This window comes from Ursus arctos, unplaced genomic scaffold (genome assembly GCF_023065955.2).
Source record: "Ursus arctos isolate Adak ecotype North America unplaced genomic scaffold, UrsArc2.0 scaffold_24, whole genome shotgun sequence".
NCBI lineage: Eukaryota > Metazoa > Chordata > Mammalia > Carnivora > Ursidae > Ursus > Ursus arctos.
This window is the reverse complement of record NW_026622919.1, coordinates 3,450,396-3,472,213: the sequence shown is the minus strand read 5'-3', so window position 1 is coordinate 3,472,213 and position 21,818 is coordinate 3,450,396. Positions and strand designations below refer to the sequence as shown.

General features: G+C 55.0%; 1 protein-coding gene across 2 annotated transcripts in view; it reads right to left on the bottom strand.

Annotated features, from left to right (window-relative positions):
* USP36 (ubiquitin specific peptidase 36) overlaps positions 1–20,444 on the bottom strand; it is a 37,215-nt gene extending 16,771 nt beyond the window's left edge. Inside the window, exons 1-9 of one of the 2 annotated variants that reach the window (XM_048211969.2) lie at positions 20,297–20,444; positions 17,486–17,647; positions 15,430–15,691; positions 14,662–14,883; positions 7,698–7,808; positions 6,932–7,034; positions 1,885–1,952; positions 1,291–1,361; positions 660–742 (exon numbers count right to left, since the gene is read on the bottom strand). In XM_048211969.2, coding sequence (XP_048067926.2) covers positions 660–742; positions 1,291–1,361; positions 1,885–1,952; positions 6,932–7,034; positions 7,698–7,808; positions 14,662–14,883; positions 15,430–15,682 — 911 coding nt within the window. In that variant the 5' untranslated portion in view covers positions 15,683–15,691; positions 17,486–17,647; positions 20,297–20,444. Of the gene's footprint in view, positions 1–659; positions 743–1,290; positions 1,362–1,884; positions 1,953–6,931; positions 7,035–7,697; positions 7,809–14,661; positions 14,884–15,429; positions 15,692–17,485; positions 17,648–20,130 lie in introns of both variants that reach the window. The other variant, XM_026484001.4, reaches the window with a different exon arrangement.
* Positions 20,445–21,818: the final 1,374 nt, after the last annotated feature.

The window sequence follows — 21,818 nt, the reverse complement described above, 5'->3', positions numbered from 1 at the left end:
AGACCGCAGAGCCACAAGGAAGCTCTCTGCCACGGAGGGCACGAGGTCGGGCGCACGGGAAGCAAGCGTGGGAGACAGGAAGGAACGCGCGGAGCGGGGCGGCCCAGAGAAACCGCCGTGAGCGAAGCCCAAGACACGGAAGCGAGGGGGAGAAGACGAAGGAAAGCATGCAGCTTCCCGGGCACGGAGAGACGAGTTTAGAGAGGGGGAAAGCCGCGTTTTGGCACGGGAAAATAAATCTGAAAAGCGTACGTAAGAAAACTCTTAGTGACTACGGCTTTTGAATGAGCTACGCCCGAACTACGACACCCGCACGGTCGTCTGTGCGGCTCCCAGGAGACCCGGGCCACAGCCACGTGTGCTGTGGCTGCCGGAGGCCACTGAAGGCGGCTCCTCTGGGACGCGGGACGGCCACGTGCGGTCCCCTCCCCACTCCGTGCCGCCGTCGCTGCTGGGACCCACGTCCCCGGTGAGGGGTGCTCCCGGCACACGGCAAGTGGACGTAAAGAGACGCCGGCTATCAAAACCGCGGCGCCCACTTCACCCGTGCGGTTCAGGGCTACGCGCTCCTCCAGGGACCGAACGGCGGCCCGAGGCGGCAGGCGCGGCCCAGCGCGGCGGGCGGCCGGCCCTCTGGGCCGCAGCGAAACCCAACTTACTTTGCACACATATAGGCGTTCTCTCCACTCAGGACATCTGGTTTCACAAAAAGTTCCAGAGCGCGCACAATATTAGCAGCTTGCTGAGGAGGACAAAAACAGGGACTCGCGTCAACGGGAGAAAAAGGCTGACTCAAGAAATGCCACCCGGAAGGTCTTTTTCAGGCTGAGGCAGCAAATCCCAGCCATCGGCCTGCCTCCAAACCGGCCTGCCGGCTGCCCCCTCTGACACTCGGGCCGTCCCGGAAAGGAGCAGGGGAGCGGGCGGCCGAGCCGGCTCTGCGGACGCGGAGCACGGCCCCTGCAGGGCTCCCCGCACCCGGCTGCGGCCACAGACACTGAACGAGACGGGGGCCCAGCGGGAGCGGCTCTGTGCCCTGCGTCCACGGTGCGCTCACCCGTCACGCCTCAGGACACGACGCTGCATTTTAGCTGCCTGTGTTAAATGAAAGGAATGCGCACAGGGAGAAGACTAGAAATCAACGGGCAAAAATGGTGGAGCCTACTTTAAGGCAGTGGGATTCCCAGTATTTCTTCATCTGCCTAGGTCACGGGCCCTCACCGACTCCCCGCTCCGCCCCAGCCTCCCCGGCCGAAGGCAAACACGACCCAGCGGAGCTGCGGTCCATACCCGGATCTCCAGTGCTACGTCCAGGTAGGGGTCGTACGTGTCCGAGACGCTCTTGCACACCGAGCACTTCACTGCAACGCAACACGGAGGCGGTGGGGCGGGTGCAGGTGCCCCCAGCACGCCACCCCCAGGTCTCCAAGACCTAGCCGGCCCCTCACGAACTCTGGTGTCTGGAGAGAGAGCTCGCGGACCACCAGAGTGCCCAAGGAGACGTCTGTGAAACCCAGCACCTCACCGCCCCGCCCGGTGAGGGGCCTCCATCCCTCCCCGACTATGGCCTCAGCAGGCCCCAGTCCCCAGCGGAACGGCAGAGGCCACATGTGAAGAAGCAAGGAACTCAGAAGAAAAATAACGCCGCCCTCCTCTATCCGTGCTGGACATTCTGCTCCAAACTCCGTCCCGGAAGCAGCGAGCCCACGGGTAAGGGTGTGTTTCAGAGGAGGCTGGGGCCTCCGTGGCTCCCCCAGGTCTGCCCGCCAGGAAGGGGCTCCACCTGGGCACAAACTCCTAGTCTTTCCTGGTTAATATTCTCATCCTCATCTCATTCCTGGTTAATATTCTCTACAAAGGGGGAGAGAAAACATCTTCACTTACCACGTGATCTGAGATAGCCTCCAAAAATTTGATGGACCAAAGTAGTAGCCTGTGTTTGACGATCCAACCTGCAAACGAGGCCACAGCCTTCAAGAGAAGGACAGGAGGCAGCCCCCTGCCCCTTTCATCCCCAGCCCAGCGTGCCCCTGGGAAATCCCACCACACAAGCGCGGGTCTGAGGCACTCGCCCTGGCTCTCGGCGGGCCCTCAGCTGTGCCACGTGCTCTGATGGGCCCAGGCCCCCTCCCCACAACAGCCACCTCAGACCTTCAAGACCCCCACCCTCTCCGCAGGCACCTCATCCCCCACTTCGCAGGAAATGAGGGGCCGGAGAAACGCACCTAGTGCCCACCTGGTCTCAAGGACAGAGGCGCCCCACCCCCTGGAACCCACCGCCCACCCCCAGCTCACCCCGCCTCTGTCCCGCATGATCAGCTCCACTCCTTGCTGGCTGCCATGTGCCTGAGCCCCTTATCTGAAGAGCAGGAGCAAGCAGGCACAAAACCCCCACCTCTGTATCTTCTGGCAGGACAGGAGCTGTCAGGACGTGCGCTCCAGGGTCAGGCCGGCCTGTACTCAAATCCCCCAGCCCCGTTTACCGGCCAGGATCTGAAGCCGCCCTCGGCCTCGGCTGCAGCTGCTCACCTGCCCCACGGAGCTGCTAAGCCGAGCGCCCACACACCCCACAGTTGTTCATGTGATGAAGATTCTGGAAACACCACCCTGTCCCTAGCTTCTGCTCCTGGTAGCCGCCTGTGATCCACTGAATCTGGCTCTGACTCTCCCTTCACACTGCTCTCCTCAGAGTCATCGTCCGGGACACAAATCCAGGTGACCGGAGTCTTTGGGCTGGAACACGACAGCCCCGGACAGAGCAGCCGCTCCCTCGTGGGCACGCTCCCCTCTGCGGCAGGCCCGTCCCCTGCGCCCCCGGCTCTGCAGATGCCTGTCTCGATTCTCTGACTCCCAGGCCTGGCCTGGCACTCGGTGGTGCCGCCTCCCAGCGCTCTCCTCCTCACCCCTGCACACGCCGCGTGGCGCCCTGCCCTGGGCTCCCCCTGCGGTGTGCAGGACTAACCAACACAAGGGCACATCTTTGTTTTGCAAAATTAGAAAATGAAAAACCAACTGCCACCGTGCATTTTCACCACCGTTCATCAAGAAGAGGGACGTTTTAACGCCCCAAACCATCGAGGACATAATCTCAGTGCAAACTGGAAGCTTGTGGCCAGCCACACGTGATGGCAGCTGCTGAAATCCAGGGGGCCCCGGGCCGGCTGGGCCCGTTAGAACAGGAGGAGCAAACCACCGCACAGACCCCGCTCTTGGGACCCTGAGGCAGCACAAGCTCAAAGCTCAAACGAGCCGTAAGGAGGAAATAAAGCCAGGGTCCAGCAAACCGTCTTCAATACTCCCGCCGGAGCCCTGCTGGAGATGAAGGCTGGTCTGGGGAACACTGAGGGAGAGACCAGGGACTAGAGGCGGCCCTGGAGTCGCCCGGAAGCCCTGGCAGGAGGAGGAGCCCACTGGGTCCTGAGACACACGCCACACCAGGGGCCGTCCAGCGCTTGGCCTCTGGGACAGAAGGCACCCCGGACTGAGAACCACGCGAACCACCAGGCCCAGGGGCGGTGCCGGAGGAAAACAGTGAACAAGAATCACAGCACCCCGTCTGGTGAAGATGAGCCCCCAGAAGGCAAGCACAAGGCAGACGAGAAGAGCAATAGAAGATCCCATGCTGACCGAAAGACCCTCAAACAAGAGTCTGGGGAGAGATCACCGTAAGTTTTGCAACTAAAATAAAAAAGGGCAAAATGGAGAAAGTTAACTAACGTGGAGGGAAAAGACGAAATCACACCGGGAATGAAGTAGGAATTGCAAGGGGCCGAAAGGAGAAGAGATTCGAGTGAGCACGGGGAGGGGCATGACAAGACTGGAAAGCAGCTGGAGGGGAGGTCGAGGTAAAGAAAGAGGCGGCAGAGAGAAGGTGGTCCTGCGGGAGACCGCCAATGACCGGAGACCCTGACAAAAGCCTTTAACACAGAAGCAAACTGTCACGTGCTCCGGAGGTGACAGGACTCTGTGATGCGTGCGGAGTGTCATCGCTGACGACGGGTGGAGGCACAGCACACACCCCAGCGGGGAAACCGCGCCGGAGCACGACACGCCGATGTACACCGTCTGCCTCATTTATCGCTGTACACCCTCGAGCCACGACACTCAAGCTGAGCCGATCCACAAGGGGCGGCGTTCGGATGCTACGCGCTCGTGCTGCTAGCAACAGTTTCGCGCGCACGATGCCCGAGTCGATGTGTGCCGCAGAGCCACCTCTTGTCGTCACTGCTCGGGTGTCCAGCCAAACTGACCACAACGATCAGCTCTAAAGATGTTCCTAGTGACACCATCAGACTTTAAAGAGTGAAAAAGATCCTGAATCCTCTCGGTAAGGTCCTTGCAAGGTCAAGAGAGGGACTGGCCTCAGGCTTCCAGAACCCTGCAATCCCCACTGCAGGCCGCCTGGAAAGCCCGCGCAGGAGGACAGGCAGACCCCCCGGGCCTATTTAACGGGGGAAAGACCGAGGCAAAGGTGGGAATGAACGTGGAAGAACATATCAAGGTAAGAGATAACACAACTAAGAGGCGGGCGAGAGAGGAGAGGGAAGGACGGAGGGCCGCCCCAAACACTGACACACAGAATCACGGTCCAGAAGAGAGGGGCAAGGCCATGCACGAGGCTGCGCACAGAGCTGTCACTGGAAACGGAGGTACAGGTCTTCCTGAGTACCACACGAAAGCTTAAAAATTAACGAGCAAAGGGAAACCAGAGAGGGGAAGAAACACAGCCAATGTACCATGTGTGATAATTGTAAATCTCAGCATCACGGCTGGGTCAAGACCAAACTTCAGTCATCACAATAAATGCAAAGGGGCTGAACGTGCCTATGAAAGAAATGGGCTTTCAACAAAGATGTGATGGTTGCGGATGTGTGACCACAGCCACGCTTACAAAGCAAACGCTCCAGGAGGCACGAGGAGGTGGGTGCCTGCCAGCGATAGGAGCCGGAACACGCCGTCCCAGTGAGAGACTGAGGCGGGAGGAAGAGAGCACGGGCAGGGAAGACAGCCGGCAGGTCTCCCCGCGGATGCGTACCCAGCTACCCTGCCAACAGGAGAGCACACCGTGTCAGCTGCGCAGGGAACACGCACAAACGCCCGTCACGCACCGGGTCACAAAGCCAGCACCAGCAAGCTCCACGAAGTAGAAATATCATAAATACTCTCTGCTCACAAGTTCAACTAAAAATCTCTAACAAAACCAGAAGGGAAAAAAAAGTCGCTTCCACCTGCAAATGAAATTGAATCATTCAGCTGATGTGACTCTTACTTTTTTTCATTTCACTAAGAGTGGCGACACCTTTCTCGCAGACGGGTGTGTGGAAAGCATCCCACAACCCCCTGCACGGGTGCCCCGCCGTGCCTGGCTCACCTGACGTCAGACGCGCTCATCCTTCCACCAACGAACGCACGGCCACTTCTGTGTTCCGGACCATGAAAGGCTCGCTGCCAGCTGCCCTGCTGCCCAGACCACAAACGGACTCCTCTCCACCCACAGGCCCAATCCCCAAACTTATACATCCTACCTAACGCCCATCCCTCCCGGATCTCCCACCTCTGGAGGGTCTGGGTAACGAGGCTGGCATGGCACTGACCCTGCTGTCCTAAAACCTCCCAGGTGATTCTGTTGCGTGACCAGGGCTGGGAACCCCTGCCGGGGACGTGCTGTACCCACCTGCATGGCAGGGAGGCCACGCCCTCACCACCAGCCTCTGCAGGCCTCGCCCAGGACCAGCCACACTCCTTGCCTCCTCCCTCCCCCTCATCTGAGCCCTGGGGGGACTCCTCCTTGGAGGCCTCCTTCGGGTAAGAGCAAAGCAGAATTCTCCTGGGAATGGCTCCCAGAGTCCCTCCACTACGGCACTTAGTACATGACCTTGTAGACACTGGCCAGTATCTGCCTCCCCCCCTCACTCTCCGAGCTCCTCCAACTAGAGAACCCAGTCTTTCACCTGGAAGTGCCCAGTGTGGACACAGTGCCTGGCACACAGGAGGCGTCAGCAAAGAGCTGAAATCAATAGCTACAGCCCGGGGCAGGGAGAGGCACAGGAAGGGCAGACCCAGCGTCTACCTGCCTGCAGGGATGAGGGGAAAGAGCATGTGACCTCACTGCACACTTCAGCATAGTAAGGGGCAGACGCCAGAGGAACCCATGGGAAGTTTTCTCAGGATTTAAAAAGAATCTCATCACGGAGACCAGAGATTTCCCACGATCATTGCTACAACTCGACTTTGCTGAAGGACATTTCGGATGTTTCTTAAGCTGCTTAACGGGCATTTCCAGGGTCCATGACTCAGTTCTACCCTAAGCCAAGGCAACAGCCTCGGAACAGAGAGCATTTTCTGCCTATTTCCTTTTGTCTGAACCCAGAAGCCAGGACTCGTACAAAAACATCCCTGACCATAACTGTCTCACAACAGGGAAGACGCGGCATGAAGTCAGCAACCTGTCACATGCGTTTGTCTCTGCTTTCAAAGTGAAAATGAAGACATCGTAACCGTGCAGAATGAAGCCTCAAAAATTAAAAACCTCCCACCCTCAAATGTCCCTGCGTGCTTTCATAAAGATGTTGAAACTCCTACCACCCCACCCTCTGTATCAAAACCATGAGATGGTTTTTAAAAGATGGGAAGAGTCTAGGACAACAGCCAGAGGCCCTCAGAAAGATCTGCCAAAGCACCTCCCCTGCAGCGAGCTGCTGGGGCAGGGCTCGCGCCTGGCCCACCAAACCGCCCCTGGCGAGGAGGGGGCCTGGGGGAGGCCATGTCCCGGGACGCAGGAGTGGTCCCGTATCTGGGTCTCGGCAGGTGTAGGACACCTGGACACAGGTATCTATGGAGAACGCCTGGCTTCCGCATGGCACCTCTGTCACCCCCACGGCAGCAGGGGTCTGAAGCCCCGTAGGGAAAGTGGGTGAAGGGAAGCACATACTTGGCACAGCCGTTCAAACAGGCCTTCTGCATGGCATCGATGGTGTACCGGAGAAACTCGTGTGCATCCTCCTGGTTTCCGAAGCGGAAATGCCGAGCAATCTCTAAGGAAAGAAAGAAGCATCAGACTGGCAGGGAAGAACTCATGCCTCTCCCCGAATCACCCACTGCTGTGCTTATCACCGACCCCCTCCGCAGTCCCAGGGGTAAGCGGCAAGCGAGGGAATCAAGAGCTCTGCATGAACTGTGCGTCCCAACCCCAAGTCCTCATAGTAGGCGTTTTCTCAATGAGACCCGAGGGCCTGCACTCTCCCTACTTAGCAGCAAAGCACGGATGCGGGAGAATACCAGGCACTAAGAATGGGAAACCCACCGACGAACTAGTTTTCCAGGAGCCAGCACAGAGCACAAGCGGGTCACAAGGATGCCGCACAAGGTTTCAGAAACCAAGTGACCCATCTCTTCTACCGAGTGAACAGGAAATCTGTGCTAACCCGTCCTGGGCTGTTCAGAAGAGCCCCGGCCTCGCCTGCCTCCCTAAGACACAGCCTCTGCCCCCTTCCTGGCCCAAGCCTCCCCATCCTTCAAGGGGAGGTCAGCACTCTCCTCCCCCCGACCCAGACCCACACCAGCCCCTCAGTCTACGCCGGCACGTGTGCCACAGTCCTGTGACCTGAGGTCTTAGGACTCCTCCCCGTGCCCCCCGGCACCCCCTGCCCGCTGCAGCCTTGGGTCTGGCTGCTGTGCGGCCAGGAACGGACTCTTACTTTTCAGATCCCGGATGAAGGAGACGGGCTTGATGGCGTTGCCGCTGTTGGCGAAGGCCTGCACCATGTGGTTCTGCATGAGGCACAGCATGCAGAAGCTGCCCTGGTGACCTGCACAGGGGAGGGGCGGTCCTCGCATGTCAGCGCGCCCCCGCGGCCCACTGCCCCGCCCCCACACGGCCCCACCCGCCACCCCGCATTGGCTGCCCACCTGGGTGAGCTGCCCCCGGGGCCCCTGGAGCCAGTTACTAAGAAGAGCAGTAAGACTGATTTGCAAAACGAAGCCTGGAACAACGTTTCCGCTACCATCTAACCCGTACCACGTGGTAAGGGAGCCCGTTTCAGGGCTTCCCGACAACCCCTCGTTCACGCCTCCCACATGGAGTCCACCGTCCCCGGCCACGTGGCTCTGGCTCCGGAGCGCACGGCAGCCGCAGACGGAACGGAAACGGGGTGGGCAGAGCTTGATCCACAACGTGGGCCAGACGGAGCCCGCGGGCCGCGCCCGCCAAGCCCTGCCAGGCCTGAAGCGCTGCGGCTCCTCGGGCAGCGGGCCGCGCGCGTTCACCTGTGCCGATCAGGAGATCCACGCGCGAGGAGCGGTACGAAGCCGGAACCACGCAGCTCCAAGCCGGCTGAGGCGTCTGCACAGGACAACTGCCGTCACCGCGAGTCTCCCGTGCCGCCCGCCATCCCCACCGGGGTCCCCACGGCTCCCACCAACGGAGTTCCTGGGCTAACACACGTGCACACGCCCACACAGTGCGTGTGTTTAAGCTGCTTTACGTAAGTCACGCCGGACGTCCTGCTCAGCGGTCAGTTTTGACGCAGCTCTGGGTCCCTCACGTAGACTAGAGTATGTCACCCCATGGACACACCACGGTTCACTACGGGCTCTCCGCTGACACACACGGACCCCTCCATGTTTCTGCTCCTCTCTCCTTGTGTCCAACCTCCTGGGAGGCACCCACCCACAACAGACTTCTGGGCCCGAGGGCAAGCACCTCTTCAGTTCTGCAAGCCACTGCTGTCTCACACGCACTACAGTACCGCCCAAGCAGACCCAGTCGTAACAGAAAAGGCACCACAAACCGGCGCTCTCCCCCGTGCAACAGCTCTCCTCACCCAGTCCTTTCAACCCACCTCAAAGTCAACAACGAGACAGCGTGCAGCCTGTTTATCGCATGCACATAAAGATGCCAGTATTTATATACAGAGCATAGCTCGTGGGGGCAAAGATGCGGAGGGACCGGAACCCCTCCCTGTGCACCGTTGCTGAGAATGCACACTGCTGCAGCGGCTATGGGAAAAGTGGGGCGCTCCCTCGAAAAATTAAGACCACAATTCCCACATGATCCAGCAATCCCACTTCTGTGTTAACACCCGAAAGAAACGAAAGCAGGGTCTTCATCAGGCACTTGTGCACCGATCTTCACGAGAACTAAAACACAGAAGCCAAGTGTCCGCCAACAAAGGAACGGGTAAGAACGGTAGTGTGCACGCACAGTGGAATATTATTCAGCCTTAAAGAGGAAAGCAAATTCTCACACCTGCCACAACACGGACAACCTTGAGGACATGACGCTGCGTGAAGTCAGCCGGTCACAAAAAGACCAATACCGTACGATTCCACTTAAACGAGGTAGCTGGAGTCATCAGGTTCACAGAGACAGAAAGTAGGATGGTGGGCACCAGGGGCTGGGGGATGGGGACGGGGAGTTAGTGTTTAAGGGGCAGAGATTCTGTTTGGGAAGATGAAGGGGCTCTGGAGATGGACGGTAGCACGATAATGTGAATGCATTTAAAGCCACTGAGCTGTACACTCAAAAACGGTCAATCCTGGGGCGTCTGGCCGGCTCAGTCAGTGCAGCGTGAGACTCGATCTCGGGGTCATGAGTTTACGCACCACACTGTGCGTAGAGATTACTTAAAAAAAAAAAAAACACTTTAAAAGTGGTAGATTTTACATTATGTGTATTTATCATAGTAGAAAAAAGTTTTTAGCTAAAAAAAATGCTACTATATACACTACCCCTTTGGAGGGATCTTGGAAAATGGTTTATGTGAGCGCCTTTACGTCAAGGGGAGGTTTTTACTTTTCATGTCAGAGCTTTCTGGACTCTTCCAACCATATCCATGTATTACTTTTATTTTTAAAATGACAATAATGGCTGAGGGGGCTCAAATTTAGGCAAAAAACTGAAATGTTATTTAAAAGAACGTAAACGTAAGCATTCACAAATGCTGAACGGAGCGCCCCGCCCCCAATCTAACTCAGGAGAGGACAGTACTGTGACAGCTGCGTGGGAATCGTGCCTCGAATGATCACGCACAACACCGCAGACCATCAGCCTGATAAACCGTCACTCCCAAAGAGGGCAAGTATCAATTTTAGCCTGGAATTCCTCAAACACGGTTTCCCAAACCCCCGGCAATAAGCAAGATTGATTTAAGCGGCATGTGGACAAACATTCTTCAGGTAATTAAGGAAAACAGAACATAAAAGTCAAATGCGTGACTTCTGGGACCTTGCTACTTCTATTTGGAGAAGAATGTCCAAAAGGACAGAGCCGAATCCTCCTGCAAATTTTACATCAAGTGTTTCTTTTCGGGGTGCCCGGCTGCTGGCTCAGTCAGTGGAGTGGACAACTCCTGATCTCAGGGGTGAGTTCGAGCCCCACACTGGGTGTGGAAAATACTTAAAAAATCAAGTCTTTCTTTTCTAGCGAGATCCCGGCGCAGAAGCGCTCCCGCAGGCAGGAATCGGCGCTCTGGGCTACGCGTACAGCAGCCCGGGTCACACTTCCCAGAGTCCTCGAGTCTTCAAATAGCATGTATTCGAGGGCGAGAGCACAGCCCGGGCCCGCGTGGGGCCGCTCTCAGAGCCACGGGGGGACAGGCAAACCAATACTAAGACTTCTCTTGATACTTCTACTCTGAGAAAGCTGAGACACTACGGCTAGCATTTCAGGGACACTGGGGCGCTCACAGGAGAGGCGTCCTGAGGGAGGGTGACACGTCCCGCCACGAAGAGGGGCCGATCCTGGCTGCTCCCATCTCGCTGCCACGGGGTGCAGGGTACGGGGATTTCCGGGTGTCCCCACTTTCCCGACGTCAGCCCTAACCACGCTGACGAGGGTCCCGCCGAGGAAGCAGAACTGGAGGGCAGCTGTGCAGGGAAGCAGGGTGAACAAGGAATGGCAGGGCTCCCTAAGTCTGGAGAGCAGCGTCTCCTCACCGAAGTCATGAGGAGAAAACAGAGCGCTGGGGCGCCTGGGGGGCTCGGTCAGCCGAGTGTCTGACTCTTGATTTCTGCTCAGGTCATGATCTCAGGGACGTGGGATCGAGCCCCGCCTCCACTGAGTGGGCTTGAGACTCTCTCTCCCCCCTGCCCCTCCCCCCACCACGTGCTCCCTCCCTCTCTTAAAAAAAAGTCTTAAAAAGACAAAAAAAACGAAAACCACAAAGACAGCCCAGTTGAGTCTTACTAAAAGTCCACCCAGAACCCCCTCGACATCACCAAAGTCACGACCGGAAAGAGCGATTTACAACCAACTTCCCCTGCAACGGGCACGGTGCCTCAGTGTGTTAACTTCGGCCACCACAGAGCCACCACGGTCATCGCAAGATGTCTAAGAATGCTACTTCCTTCACGTCATCTTTCACTCATTTAAAAAAAGTAACATAACGCATCTCCCTGAACATCACACAATCCACTTTTACCCTAACACTGCTCCTCTCGTGCTCCCATCTCCCTGCCTCTGCGTCTCTCCTGATTTCCTGCTTTTCACTGTTTACCAATTTAAAAAAATTACTTTTCTTAAAGCCTTATCCCATACGTGTATACCTAAACACCGTATCGCCTGTTTTTCAACTTTATAAATAGCAATTCACGCTGTTTGCGGTCTTCTGGGACTTTTCCTTCACCGTATGACTCAGCCCCACGCACGGAGCGGTCCTTCCTCCCCCTGCCCTGCTGCGTGACATTCCTCATGGGCCTCGACCGTGATGCGAGCATCCGCTCTGTTGATGGGCACCCGAGAGGCTTGCAATTTGCTGCTTGCAGACATTTTTACACAGGCGTCCTGACGGGCACGTATCCGAGCCCTTCTGCAGGCAGAGCTGCCGGCGGGTCGGGTACTTGGAAGAGAACGCCCGTTCCGGGGAGCATAAAAGGTTCTCGCTCGTCTGCATGTGGACACTCGGTACCGCCAGGCTTCTGGATGTGCCTCCATCACAAAGGCGTGGCGTGGTACCTGTCGTGGTTTTGATGGCAGTTCCCGGATTCCCAGCAAGGCTCAACATCTCTCCCTGTACTCTGACCATGAGTTCCCTCTTCTGTAAAATGTCAGTTCATGACTTTCTTTTACTTTTTTATGTCTTTCCCTTGTTGGTATCCCTGTATTCTTTCCACATTCTCGGTAGCGATCCTTTGCTGGTATGTGTCCTGGGTTTTGCCTCCAGTTCATAGCTCCCTGTTTTCCTTTTAAGTGTTTTCTGGGAACAAGCGTTAACTTCAATGCAGCTGAATCTGTCATTTTTCTTTAATAGTTGGTGCTGAGTCTTGTTTAAGAAATCTCCCACCCAAGGTCAGAAAGATATTTGCCCATGTTTGTTATAAGAGCCTAATACTTGGGGGCGCCTGGGTGGCTCAGTCGGTGAAGCATCTGCCTTCAGCTCAGGTCATGAGCCCCACATTGGGCTCTCTGCTCGGGAGCGAGTCTACTTCTCCCTCTCCCTCTGTGATCTCTCTTGCTCTCACTCTCTCTCAAATAAATATCTTTAAAAAAAAAAGAGCCTAATATTTGCTTTTGGTATTAAATTTATAACGCATTTTTAAAGTTCCATGAATTTCAAATGGGAGACACATGGAGAACCAGCACTCACCACACCTCCAGGTGTAGGACGCAGTCTATTTCTGGGCTCTACGCTGTTCCGCTGTCAGTAGGTCCCCTCCCTGACCCAACACCATGACACTTTAATTTCTCTAACTTGCCCACACTTCACAGTTGGTAGGGCACCTCTCTTCTCATATTCTCCTTCAGAAGTGTCTTGGTGATTTGGGGTCCTCTGCCCTTTTTCACATAAATTTTAGAATCAGGCGGAGCTATGTTAATTTGGGGAGAATCGACTTTTTTATAACAGGGAGGCTTCCCTCTGAAGGCAGCTGTCTTCATGTACGCAGATGAGTGTGTCGCGGTCCCTCAGTGAAGGACTGCTCGGTAACTTTAGGTCTAGAGGCTTCATCACTTCTGTTGTGATTATAAATTTCTTTTATAGTAGCAAATTTTTATAAAAAACTCCTTGTTTTTTGGCATAAAGAAATTCAACTAACTTTTTGTATGTTGATGCTGTATCTGGTCACATCGCAAACCTTCTCATTTATAGATTCTCTTGCTTTTCAATGCAGGGTTGTCGTTTTCAAGGAACAATAGCGCGCTCCTTCCTTTTGTCCCCTAGTTCACTGCTCTGGCTAGGACCGACACATCCTAACACAAGTGGCGAGAGAGACCCTTGTTTCGCTCTGTATTCTGAAGGGTATGCTTCCAATATTTTCCTATCTAGAATACTTTAGTCGTCGTGTTTGGTAGATACCCTTTATCAAGACAAGGAAGCTCCTTCCTGCTGCTCCTTTGCTAAAAGTTTATCATAAACTTCTTTTGGGGGCATTATTTTCAGGTTTTCTCTTTTAATCTGTTGATACAGTAATTAAGGAAGCAAAATTAGCAGTCTCTTACGTAGTACTTACCGAGTGCCAAGTACTATTCTGAGCACTCTACCTACCTCATTCAGGCTTCCCAACAGCTCCATTGCGGAGATGATACTATTACGCTGCAGATGAGGAACAGGAAGCTTCTAAAAGGTTAACATTCTCAGGGATCACAGCACTTAGGGGCAGAGCCAGGACAGGACCCCCAGCAGGCCCACCTCCGGAGGACCCGTTTCACCCGTCGTGCTGTGTACTCTCCACCGTCACACTTAGAGATTTTCTTTCTTCCTTTTTCTTTTTTTTAATAGATTTTTTCTTTTTTCTTTTTTAGATTTTATTTATTTGAGAGAGAGAGAGAAAGAGCAGGGGAGAGAGGAAGAGGGAGAAGCAGGCTCCCCCCCCGAGCAGGGAGCCCGACGTGGGGCTCGATCCCAGGACCCTGAGATCATGAGCTGAGCCGAAGGCAGACGTTAACCGACTGAGCCACCCGGGAGTCCCCAGAGATTTTCTGATATTAGAACATCCCTGCATCACTAGGACGAACACGAGTTGCTCACAGTATTTAAGAGACTACTGAACGTGTTGTATTCTGTCCAGACGTTTTGTTAACTACACTCGTAAGATGGGGCTGTAATTTTTCTTTCTCCTACTGTACTTGTGTAATTTTGTTACCCAAGTTATAAGAACCTCATAAAATGAGCTGGGGGTTCTCTCTCTTTCTAGTCTCTGGAAGGATCTGTGAAGCATTGCAACAATGTGTTTCTCAAAATGTTCATACAGCTCACCCATAAATCATCTCAGTCTGGTATTTTCTTCATGGGAAGATTTTTAACCACCAATTTAATAGTTAAAAGCTTTCTACTCTCTTCAGTTTTGGTAAGTGACATTTTATTTCATCTTTACCCATTTTACGTTTCTCCTCTGGGGCATGATTTATAACGTACACAGAACACTGCACCATACCAGATGTGTAGTCACGGAACGTACACGTTTTGGACTTGTTTTCTGACAACACCTTTCTCCCTTTTGGCAGTTTGGGACCAACACTCTACCCAAGTGACTGGCTTCCGCGGCCTGGCCTGCAGTGGGCACATGTCAGATTTAGGTTTTATCAGTTACTCCATCACGGACTTCACGCCTAAGTCTGACCCGGCCGAAGGCTGCTAGCACCACGGGCGCCCGGGTTTGTCCCATCAGGAGACCGTCCGGCTCCCCCGAGTCCCAGCCCGCCCCCGGCTGCCGGCTCACACTCACAGTTGCGAGTATGCTCCTTGGAGAGCAGGTAGTTGGCCAGAGGCGGGGTGTAGGTCAAGCACTGGATGGTGGAGTTCAGGAAGCAGGTGTTGCCGAGGTTGTGCAGCCCCGCTCCCACGCGGTAAACCCGCTCCCACTTCAGAGACAGCCGCTCCGTGGGGAAGAGCACTTTCTGTGGGGCGGGGACACCATCACCGCCGCTCTCGTACGCATGCTCGCTGCCTGAGAGAGAAAGGGACAGGGGAGGGAGGAGGGCTTCAGTCTCCGCACAGGTGGACCACGAAAAAGGAATCGCTGATAGGTGCGCTCGGCATGCACTTGCCAAGATGCAGTGTCAAAGGGTCACCGGGGTCCCCGCTGACTAGAAGTTACTACAAAGCCCAGGAGAAAACCCAGTCATCCCGTGGCTCCCGCAGATTGCTTGGGTCTGGAATTCAAGGAGCCCTCCACGGAGGAGACGACACTGAGAGAACGAACAGCTGGAGCCGAGCCTCCGCACTCTGAGGCCCAGCCCATTTCTTGTTTCCCAGCCCCGCTTTTGAGCCTATTAAACACACACACGTTCCAAGGCCTCCCTAAGGACACACCTCTCTTTGTGACCAACCCTGTACCATTATTTCTGTAACTACAGAGCCATGGACCCCACAGAAGCTTCACAACTCTCTGAGCACATTCCGTTTTTGTTCCTCCTCATTGGTCAACACTTCATCCATCCACTTGGTCAACACACAGTGAGACCCCTTCTGCCAGCCCACCGTGTGCCCGTACCCTGTCTCCTGGCCTGTGGCTCGTCTCCACTCCTGTGGCGACTGGCTCCCTCCGTTTTAGGGTTCAGCAAGACATATTTGCTCTTTAATGACTCCAGCTGATAGGAGAAACTCTTGCTGGCTGGCTCGAACTCGATCTTCTGTAAAAGGACCTTCTTGGCAGAGGAGGCCAGAAGCTTCCCCAGCTCTCCATCGTCAGCCGGGTCCTTGCGGCCAGGTTTCAGGGCTTCCTTCAATTTCTCGACTATTGGCATGGTGCATCACTGCGGGGACAAGCAGGAACACAGAGCGATGAGTAACTGGGTCCCAGGAACAGAGCCTCACTTCTCTGAAAATCCCCTCTGCTCTTTACGGATGCTAGCCACATAAAAGCTTCCCTGGATTGGTCGCCAACCCTACAAAGGAAGTGTAAAACATGGAGACGTATTACCAGCCACCTGGACAGAGTCGAGTCCCCCACGCCTCTGTCAAAGAGAAGGTGCTTTCACAAACAGGGGCATGTGCGGCACGCGTGTCTTCGGTAAGGGACTATGGGCATTGGTTTGCTGCCCCTCCAAGAGGTGACCATGTGCTCCTAATGTCCGCCCTGGAACAGGGAAACACTGATGCTCTTAAGACACTCTGGCTGCACACACAAATCCATATCACAAAACAATCAGCCTGGTGAGCTGCGGGAGCACGCCTCTCTGCTCAGGCCACGCTCTTCGAAACGAACGCCAGAGGCCCCGTGTGATCACTGAAAGGATGAGAGTCCGCACCGAGACGGCTCCGGAAACACGAAACACGCGATGCAGTTCAAAGACTCGGTATAAGAAAGTAAAACATCTCAATAATTTTGAGACTGGTTACGTGCTGAAATGATAATATTTTACATATATTGGGTTAAATAAAATATGTTGTAAAAATTAATTTCAGTGGCTTTTTATTTCTTAACATGGCTATTGTAAAATTTTAAGTTGTATGTACGGCCTGTGTTATTGGACAGTGCTTGTACAGACGATCCTTCTGAAGGTGAGCGAGGAGAGACAGGACAGTGGCAGGACTGGAATGGTACACACGAGACACCCGGACTTTAAGAGGGAAGTGACAGCTCCAGCTGGAGTGCGGCAGGCCTGGCTTATCCCTTCACCTATCGGCTATAAACTCCAGGGACAACCACTGTGACTTCGCGGCTCCCCATTCTGAGGAAAACAGGGGCTGAAAGCAGCACCACGGGTGGTTTTGAGGTTACCGAGGTGAGAGCCGGCTGCAGCTGCTGGCAGTGGTAACGGGCAGGACTCCCGTCCATACCTCTGACTGCGACGCGCTCCCTCTCAGCTCAACCACCCAGCCAGAGCTCAGGGGCAATCTGAGTCACAGGTAGAAAAATACGTTCCTTAAACTGCTCACTCTTAGAAAATGAGGACCGCCTCAGGTGTCCAGCATCCAGCCTGCCACAGGGGCACGGATTAGGCAGGCGGATCCCCGAACTCAGGGAAAGGATTTATAAAACTGTTCGAATTTATCCCTCATGGAGCATCTCATTCCCGAGGTCAAATTTCTTTATCTACAAAAATTTCTGTAGGGGGGCACCTGGGCGGCTCAGCGGGTGAAGCAGCTGCCTTCGGCTCATGTCATGATCCCAGGGTCCTGGGATCGAGCCCCACATCGGGCTCCCTGCTCAGCGGGGAGCCTGCTTCTCCCTCTCCCTGTCGCTCCCCCTGCTTGTGTGTGCGCATGCTGTCACATAAATAAATAAAAGCTTAAAAAAAAAATTTCTGCAGGGGCGCCTGGCTGGCTTAGTCTTAAAGTGTGCGCCTCTTGACCTTGGGGCTGTAAGTTCGAGCCCCATGTTGGGCGCAGAGATTAAAAATAAAATCTGAAAAAAAAAATTCTGCAAAGAATACAAGAAACTTACTTTTTAAAAAGCAAGCACAAATTCTTTGATTTGAGGAAATAAAAGAACCTTTCCTGAGGGGAACTGGCGAAGTGTTCGCACCCACTGAAGAATGACTGCTAGGTGACAAGCCGACAGCTTGGAGAAATGGAAAACCATGCCGAGGCCTCCGCCGGCTCACCTGGGACACCTGAACTTGGGCGTGTTGCGGCTGCAGCATGCGGTCAGGTTCTGGGCCAGACCGGGCAGGAGCAGTGCGGGACCCTCGGATTCGCGTGCTCCTCGCTGTGCCCCGTGAAATCAGCAAAGCTGCAAGTCCGTCGTTCAGAATGGGCATCCGAACCTGTGGGGTGAACAGAGCACCCCGTGAGGCCGCTCTCTTCCCCTATCTCCTCAGTCCGCGGCGCGATCACAGCGCAGGAAGCCTGACTGTCTGGACGATCGGCATTCGGGCTGAAGGGAGCGCGGATGGTGCTGGAGTGAGGGAGTGTGGAGAAGAGCTGAACGGACTAGCTACAAGTTACTACAAAGTGAGTGATAAGAAATCACTGCCCTTGGCTCAGTATCTTAACCTTCAGGTCTGCGACAAGTCCAAGGAACAAAAGTCTTCAGTGAACTCCAGTGTAAATCACTTTCCAAAGAGCGAGAGGTAATTAATAACCTCCTCACCTCCAACTTCCAGATTTCATAAACCAGTAGAATTTCACACACACACACACACACACACACAAAAGGAATCGAAGGAGCAGTAAGAATCGTCACATTTTCACTTTGCTAAGTACAGATTTTTTTCTTTATCCATCCAAAATCACTATGATTACATAAAATGAAAATACTTAAAAAAATGTTCTGCTGTGAAAACATTCAAATATATACAATGCGGTGAAACAACACGGGGACCGCCATGATTCCCTTACTCAGCGTCACTAATTACTATGTAGGCCCCTCCTGATTCTTCTCCTGTCCCCACATTGTTGACAGCAAATTTCAGATCATCATGCCTCATATCCATAAATAAAAATATACCAACACCAAAATAAAGGGGAAGCATAGTGAATATGATCTCAGAATGAAAGCCAATCTGTAAGGGGAAGATTCCAGTCTCCCAAAAATCTCCTTACAATATCCCTGTCTTAATCGAAACTCATACCTCACTGTGGACAGGTGAGGACATAGATGGACATGGGTCCAAGGGCAAATGGTCAGGAACCAAACAGCAAGGGGATAAACAGAACTTGGGAGATATAACCCAATTTATTTCAAGAGAAGTAATTTAAAGAACATCTATCCCATAGCCCACCCCTCAATGTGGAAGTCAGAGATTTTGAACAATTTTTCAAGTTCTGACAAAGGTCAACCTCTATGTCATCAATTCCACCCAAAACATCAACAATAACCAAAAATTCATCTCTCTCTGACGTGCAGGAACCCAGAGAAAAACATCCTTGTAATCGTCAGCAAGCCCTCTGATGTACGTATCTGACAAAACGCTCTTCAAAAACCGGGAAAGATGCTTCCTCCACTCCAAGGTCCAGGAACAGCTCAGCTTCTCCCATCATCTCTCTACCTCCAACAGCAGGCAAACACAGCATCTGCAGAATACCCTTCAAGCATAGCCTCTCTCCCTCCTCCCTCTAAATGCACTTTTCCAGGATGAAATGCACTCAAGACTCACAGGGTCAACCACGTGCGGGTGGGGGAGGAGCCCCAGATGGACAGAGCCCGGGGCCTCCCTGGGGCACTTTCACAGGGGCCTCCACGCTCTTCTGCAGAGCTTGCAGAACACCAGTCTCCAGCCAGGAAGGAGTAAGCAGAGCCTCCCTCTCCTTGGAGGCCTGATTCTAGGCATCTCTTAAGAGAAAGCAGGCTGGCCACGATGCTTTCCTCTCTCATCTGTCTCCGTTTTAGAATGGTGTTCTGTCTAGCTCCTAGTATCCCAGGGGAGACTCAACACTACCCACCAGTACAAGGATTATTTTAAAATCCCACAGCTTGTCCCCATCCACTCACATTCACCATAACCATGACCCCGAAGGTTACCTTCTCCAGGGATAAGTCTTTCCCATATTTCTTACTAAAAGAAAAAAAAAATTTCAGCACTACTGCCACACAGAACAGCCTCCTTCAGATTTTGAGTTAAGCCATTCCAGAGAAAGTCTGGGTCCTGCATTAGTGATGCTTCTCTGGGTAACGACCATGCCCAAGACCGACACAGACCCTTGCCTCCCCGGACTCCCTGGGGCTCCTGGCTGGGGCAGCTCTCTCCACCACCGGTCGGCGTTCCCTGGGAACAGCAAAGAGCATGCCTCCGGACCCTCTCTGTGGACCCCTTAAGCCCCTCAAGGACTGCGCAGCCCTGGGCCTTCCCTGCGGATCCTGGAGCCCTCGCGTACCGCGCGCCCCTGGCCTTCCCCGTGAACCCCGGAACCCTCGTGGACCGCGTGTCCCTGGCCTTCCCCATGGACCTCCGAACCCTCGCGGACCGCGCGCCCCTGACCTCCCCGTGGACCCCCGAGCCCCTCGTGGACCGCGCGCCCCTGGCCCCCCCCGAGGACCCCCCCAAGCCCTTCGCGGACCGTGCGCCCGACTTCCCCGTGGACCCCGGAGCCCTCGCGAACCGCGCGCCCCTGACCCTCCCCGTAGATCCCCGAGACCCTCGCGGACCCCGCGCCCCTGGCCCTCCCCGTAGCCCCCCGAGCCCCTCACGGACAGCGCTGCCCCGAACTCCTGGCTAACGAAGTAGCCCTGGGACCTCCCCACCGGCCCCCGAGCCCCTCGCGGCCGCGCGCTCACGTCTCCCCCGCTGCGCCCCCCTGCAGGCCGCACCTTCCCGCGCCCCAGGCACAGCGGAAGCCCTCCACCCGGCCGGACGCGCAGTCTTCTCTCGGCCTGCGCGCCGCCGAGACCCGGCCCCAGACTACCCGGCCCTCGGCGGGCCCGGCTGCAGGCCCGCGGCGCTGGCGTCTACTCCGCCAGGGCCCTGCACACGCACCATCCGGGCCTCGGGCGCCTCACACACGTGTCACGGCGACGCTTAAAGGCACCGCGACTCGCGGCCCGCGCTGCTGGACTCGAAAGGTCGTGGCAGCTTTAAGAGACGGGGCTAGCTGCGTCCCCGCTCCCTGGGCCCGCCCACAGCCGTTCTATGCAGCCTATACGTCACCCTTCCACCCCGCGGCCCCGCCAGCCTACGCGATGACGCAAGCACGCAGAGCCAGAGACGCCCCGCCCCCTTGGCCGGAGCCAGGCGTGTTCCCGGAGAGCACGTGAGGCGTCCGCTTCCGGGTCCGTAACGCGGATGTGCACCTGGCGCAGCCTCGTACCCGGTGCTTTGCACACTCCGCGTCCAGCCCGTGGCGCGGGGCCTCGGCCTCACTCTCTAGGGCCCTTTAGTGACCAAGACACGGACGGGGAGCGATGAGGGCAGCAGGCCCAGGAAAGCCACGGGAGGCCAAGCAAGAAGCTGTTGGGATGAAGGGTGGGAGAGTAGGGGGAGTGGTGGCGTTTGACCTTTGAAATGTCCGGGGTGGGGGGGCGCTTGTAATTCCCGCCCCCTTCCTGACCTCCAAAAGCATTAGCCTGTAACGCTTACGTTAAGCTTTTGGTGGAACGCTTGCAAATGACGTACTGCTTCTGCAGTATTTTTAAGAATGCTTTTCACCTGAATCATTCCTTCCCGTTCTGGGCAGGGGGGAGAGGGAGCGGCTCCTAGCCTGACCGCCCGTGGCACTCTCACAGAGGCAGAGAGTGGGAATAAACGACACCCCCCGCCCCGGAACCACAGCCTTGTGCACACAACACTATCAGCCTGGTCTGTCTTGGCAGGGAGGTCTGGAGCGGGCTGGGTGAGTTCCCGGGCGAACCCCCGTAGATCAAGTCTCCGTGCCCACCCCGCGCCCCACACAGTCCTTGCAGCCAGGAATGGGGATGGAGAGTGACGAGAGGTGTGACTGGGACAACATTCACCCTGTGGTGACTGCTACGTGGGTGCTGGTGTCTTGAAAAAGCAAACAAACAGGAACAATACTGTAGGAGCCTGAGACTAAGAATCCCAAGAGCTTCAAACTGAGATTTGTTCCTGGTGTGATCCCCTCTGTGCCCTCAAACCATGATTCAAACAGACAGGTCTCATGCCTGATAGTATGTATCGGTGAATGAGTAAAGGGTGGGGGCAGTTTGGAAGGAGTGGCAGCTGGCAGGGGAACGAGGAGACTTGGGTTTTATCCCAAAGCTGCCCTAATTAGCAGGTTGCTTTGGACAGTTAACTAACCTAAGCCTCCCTTTCCTCATCTGTGGAATAAAGGCGATTTCCAGCAGGTCTTAACAACACTGAAGACATTTGCTTCCGTTGCTGAGCTGATACTATGTCTCAGACACCTAGTCGACTGCTTTGCCCACGTGAGATGCTTTAATCCTCATGGCAAGCCTACAAAAAGATGCTGTTCCCTTTTTACAGATGAAAAAACTGAGTGTACCATCCCCGCAAGCAAGCAGTGATGTGAGGGTTTCAACCC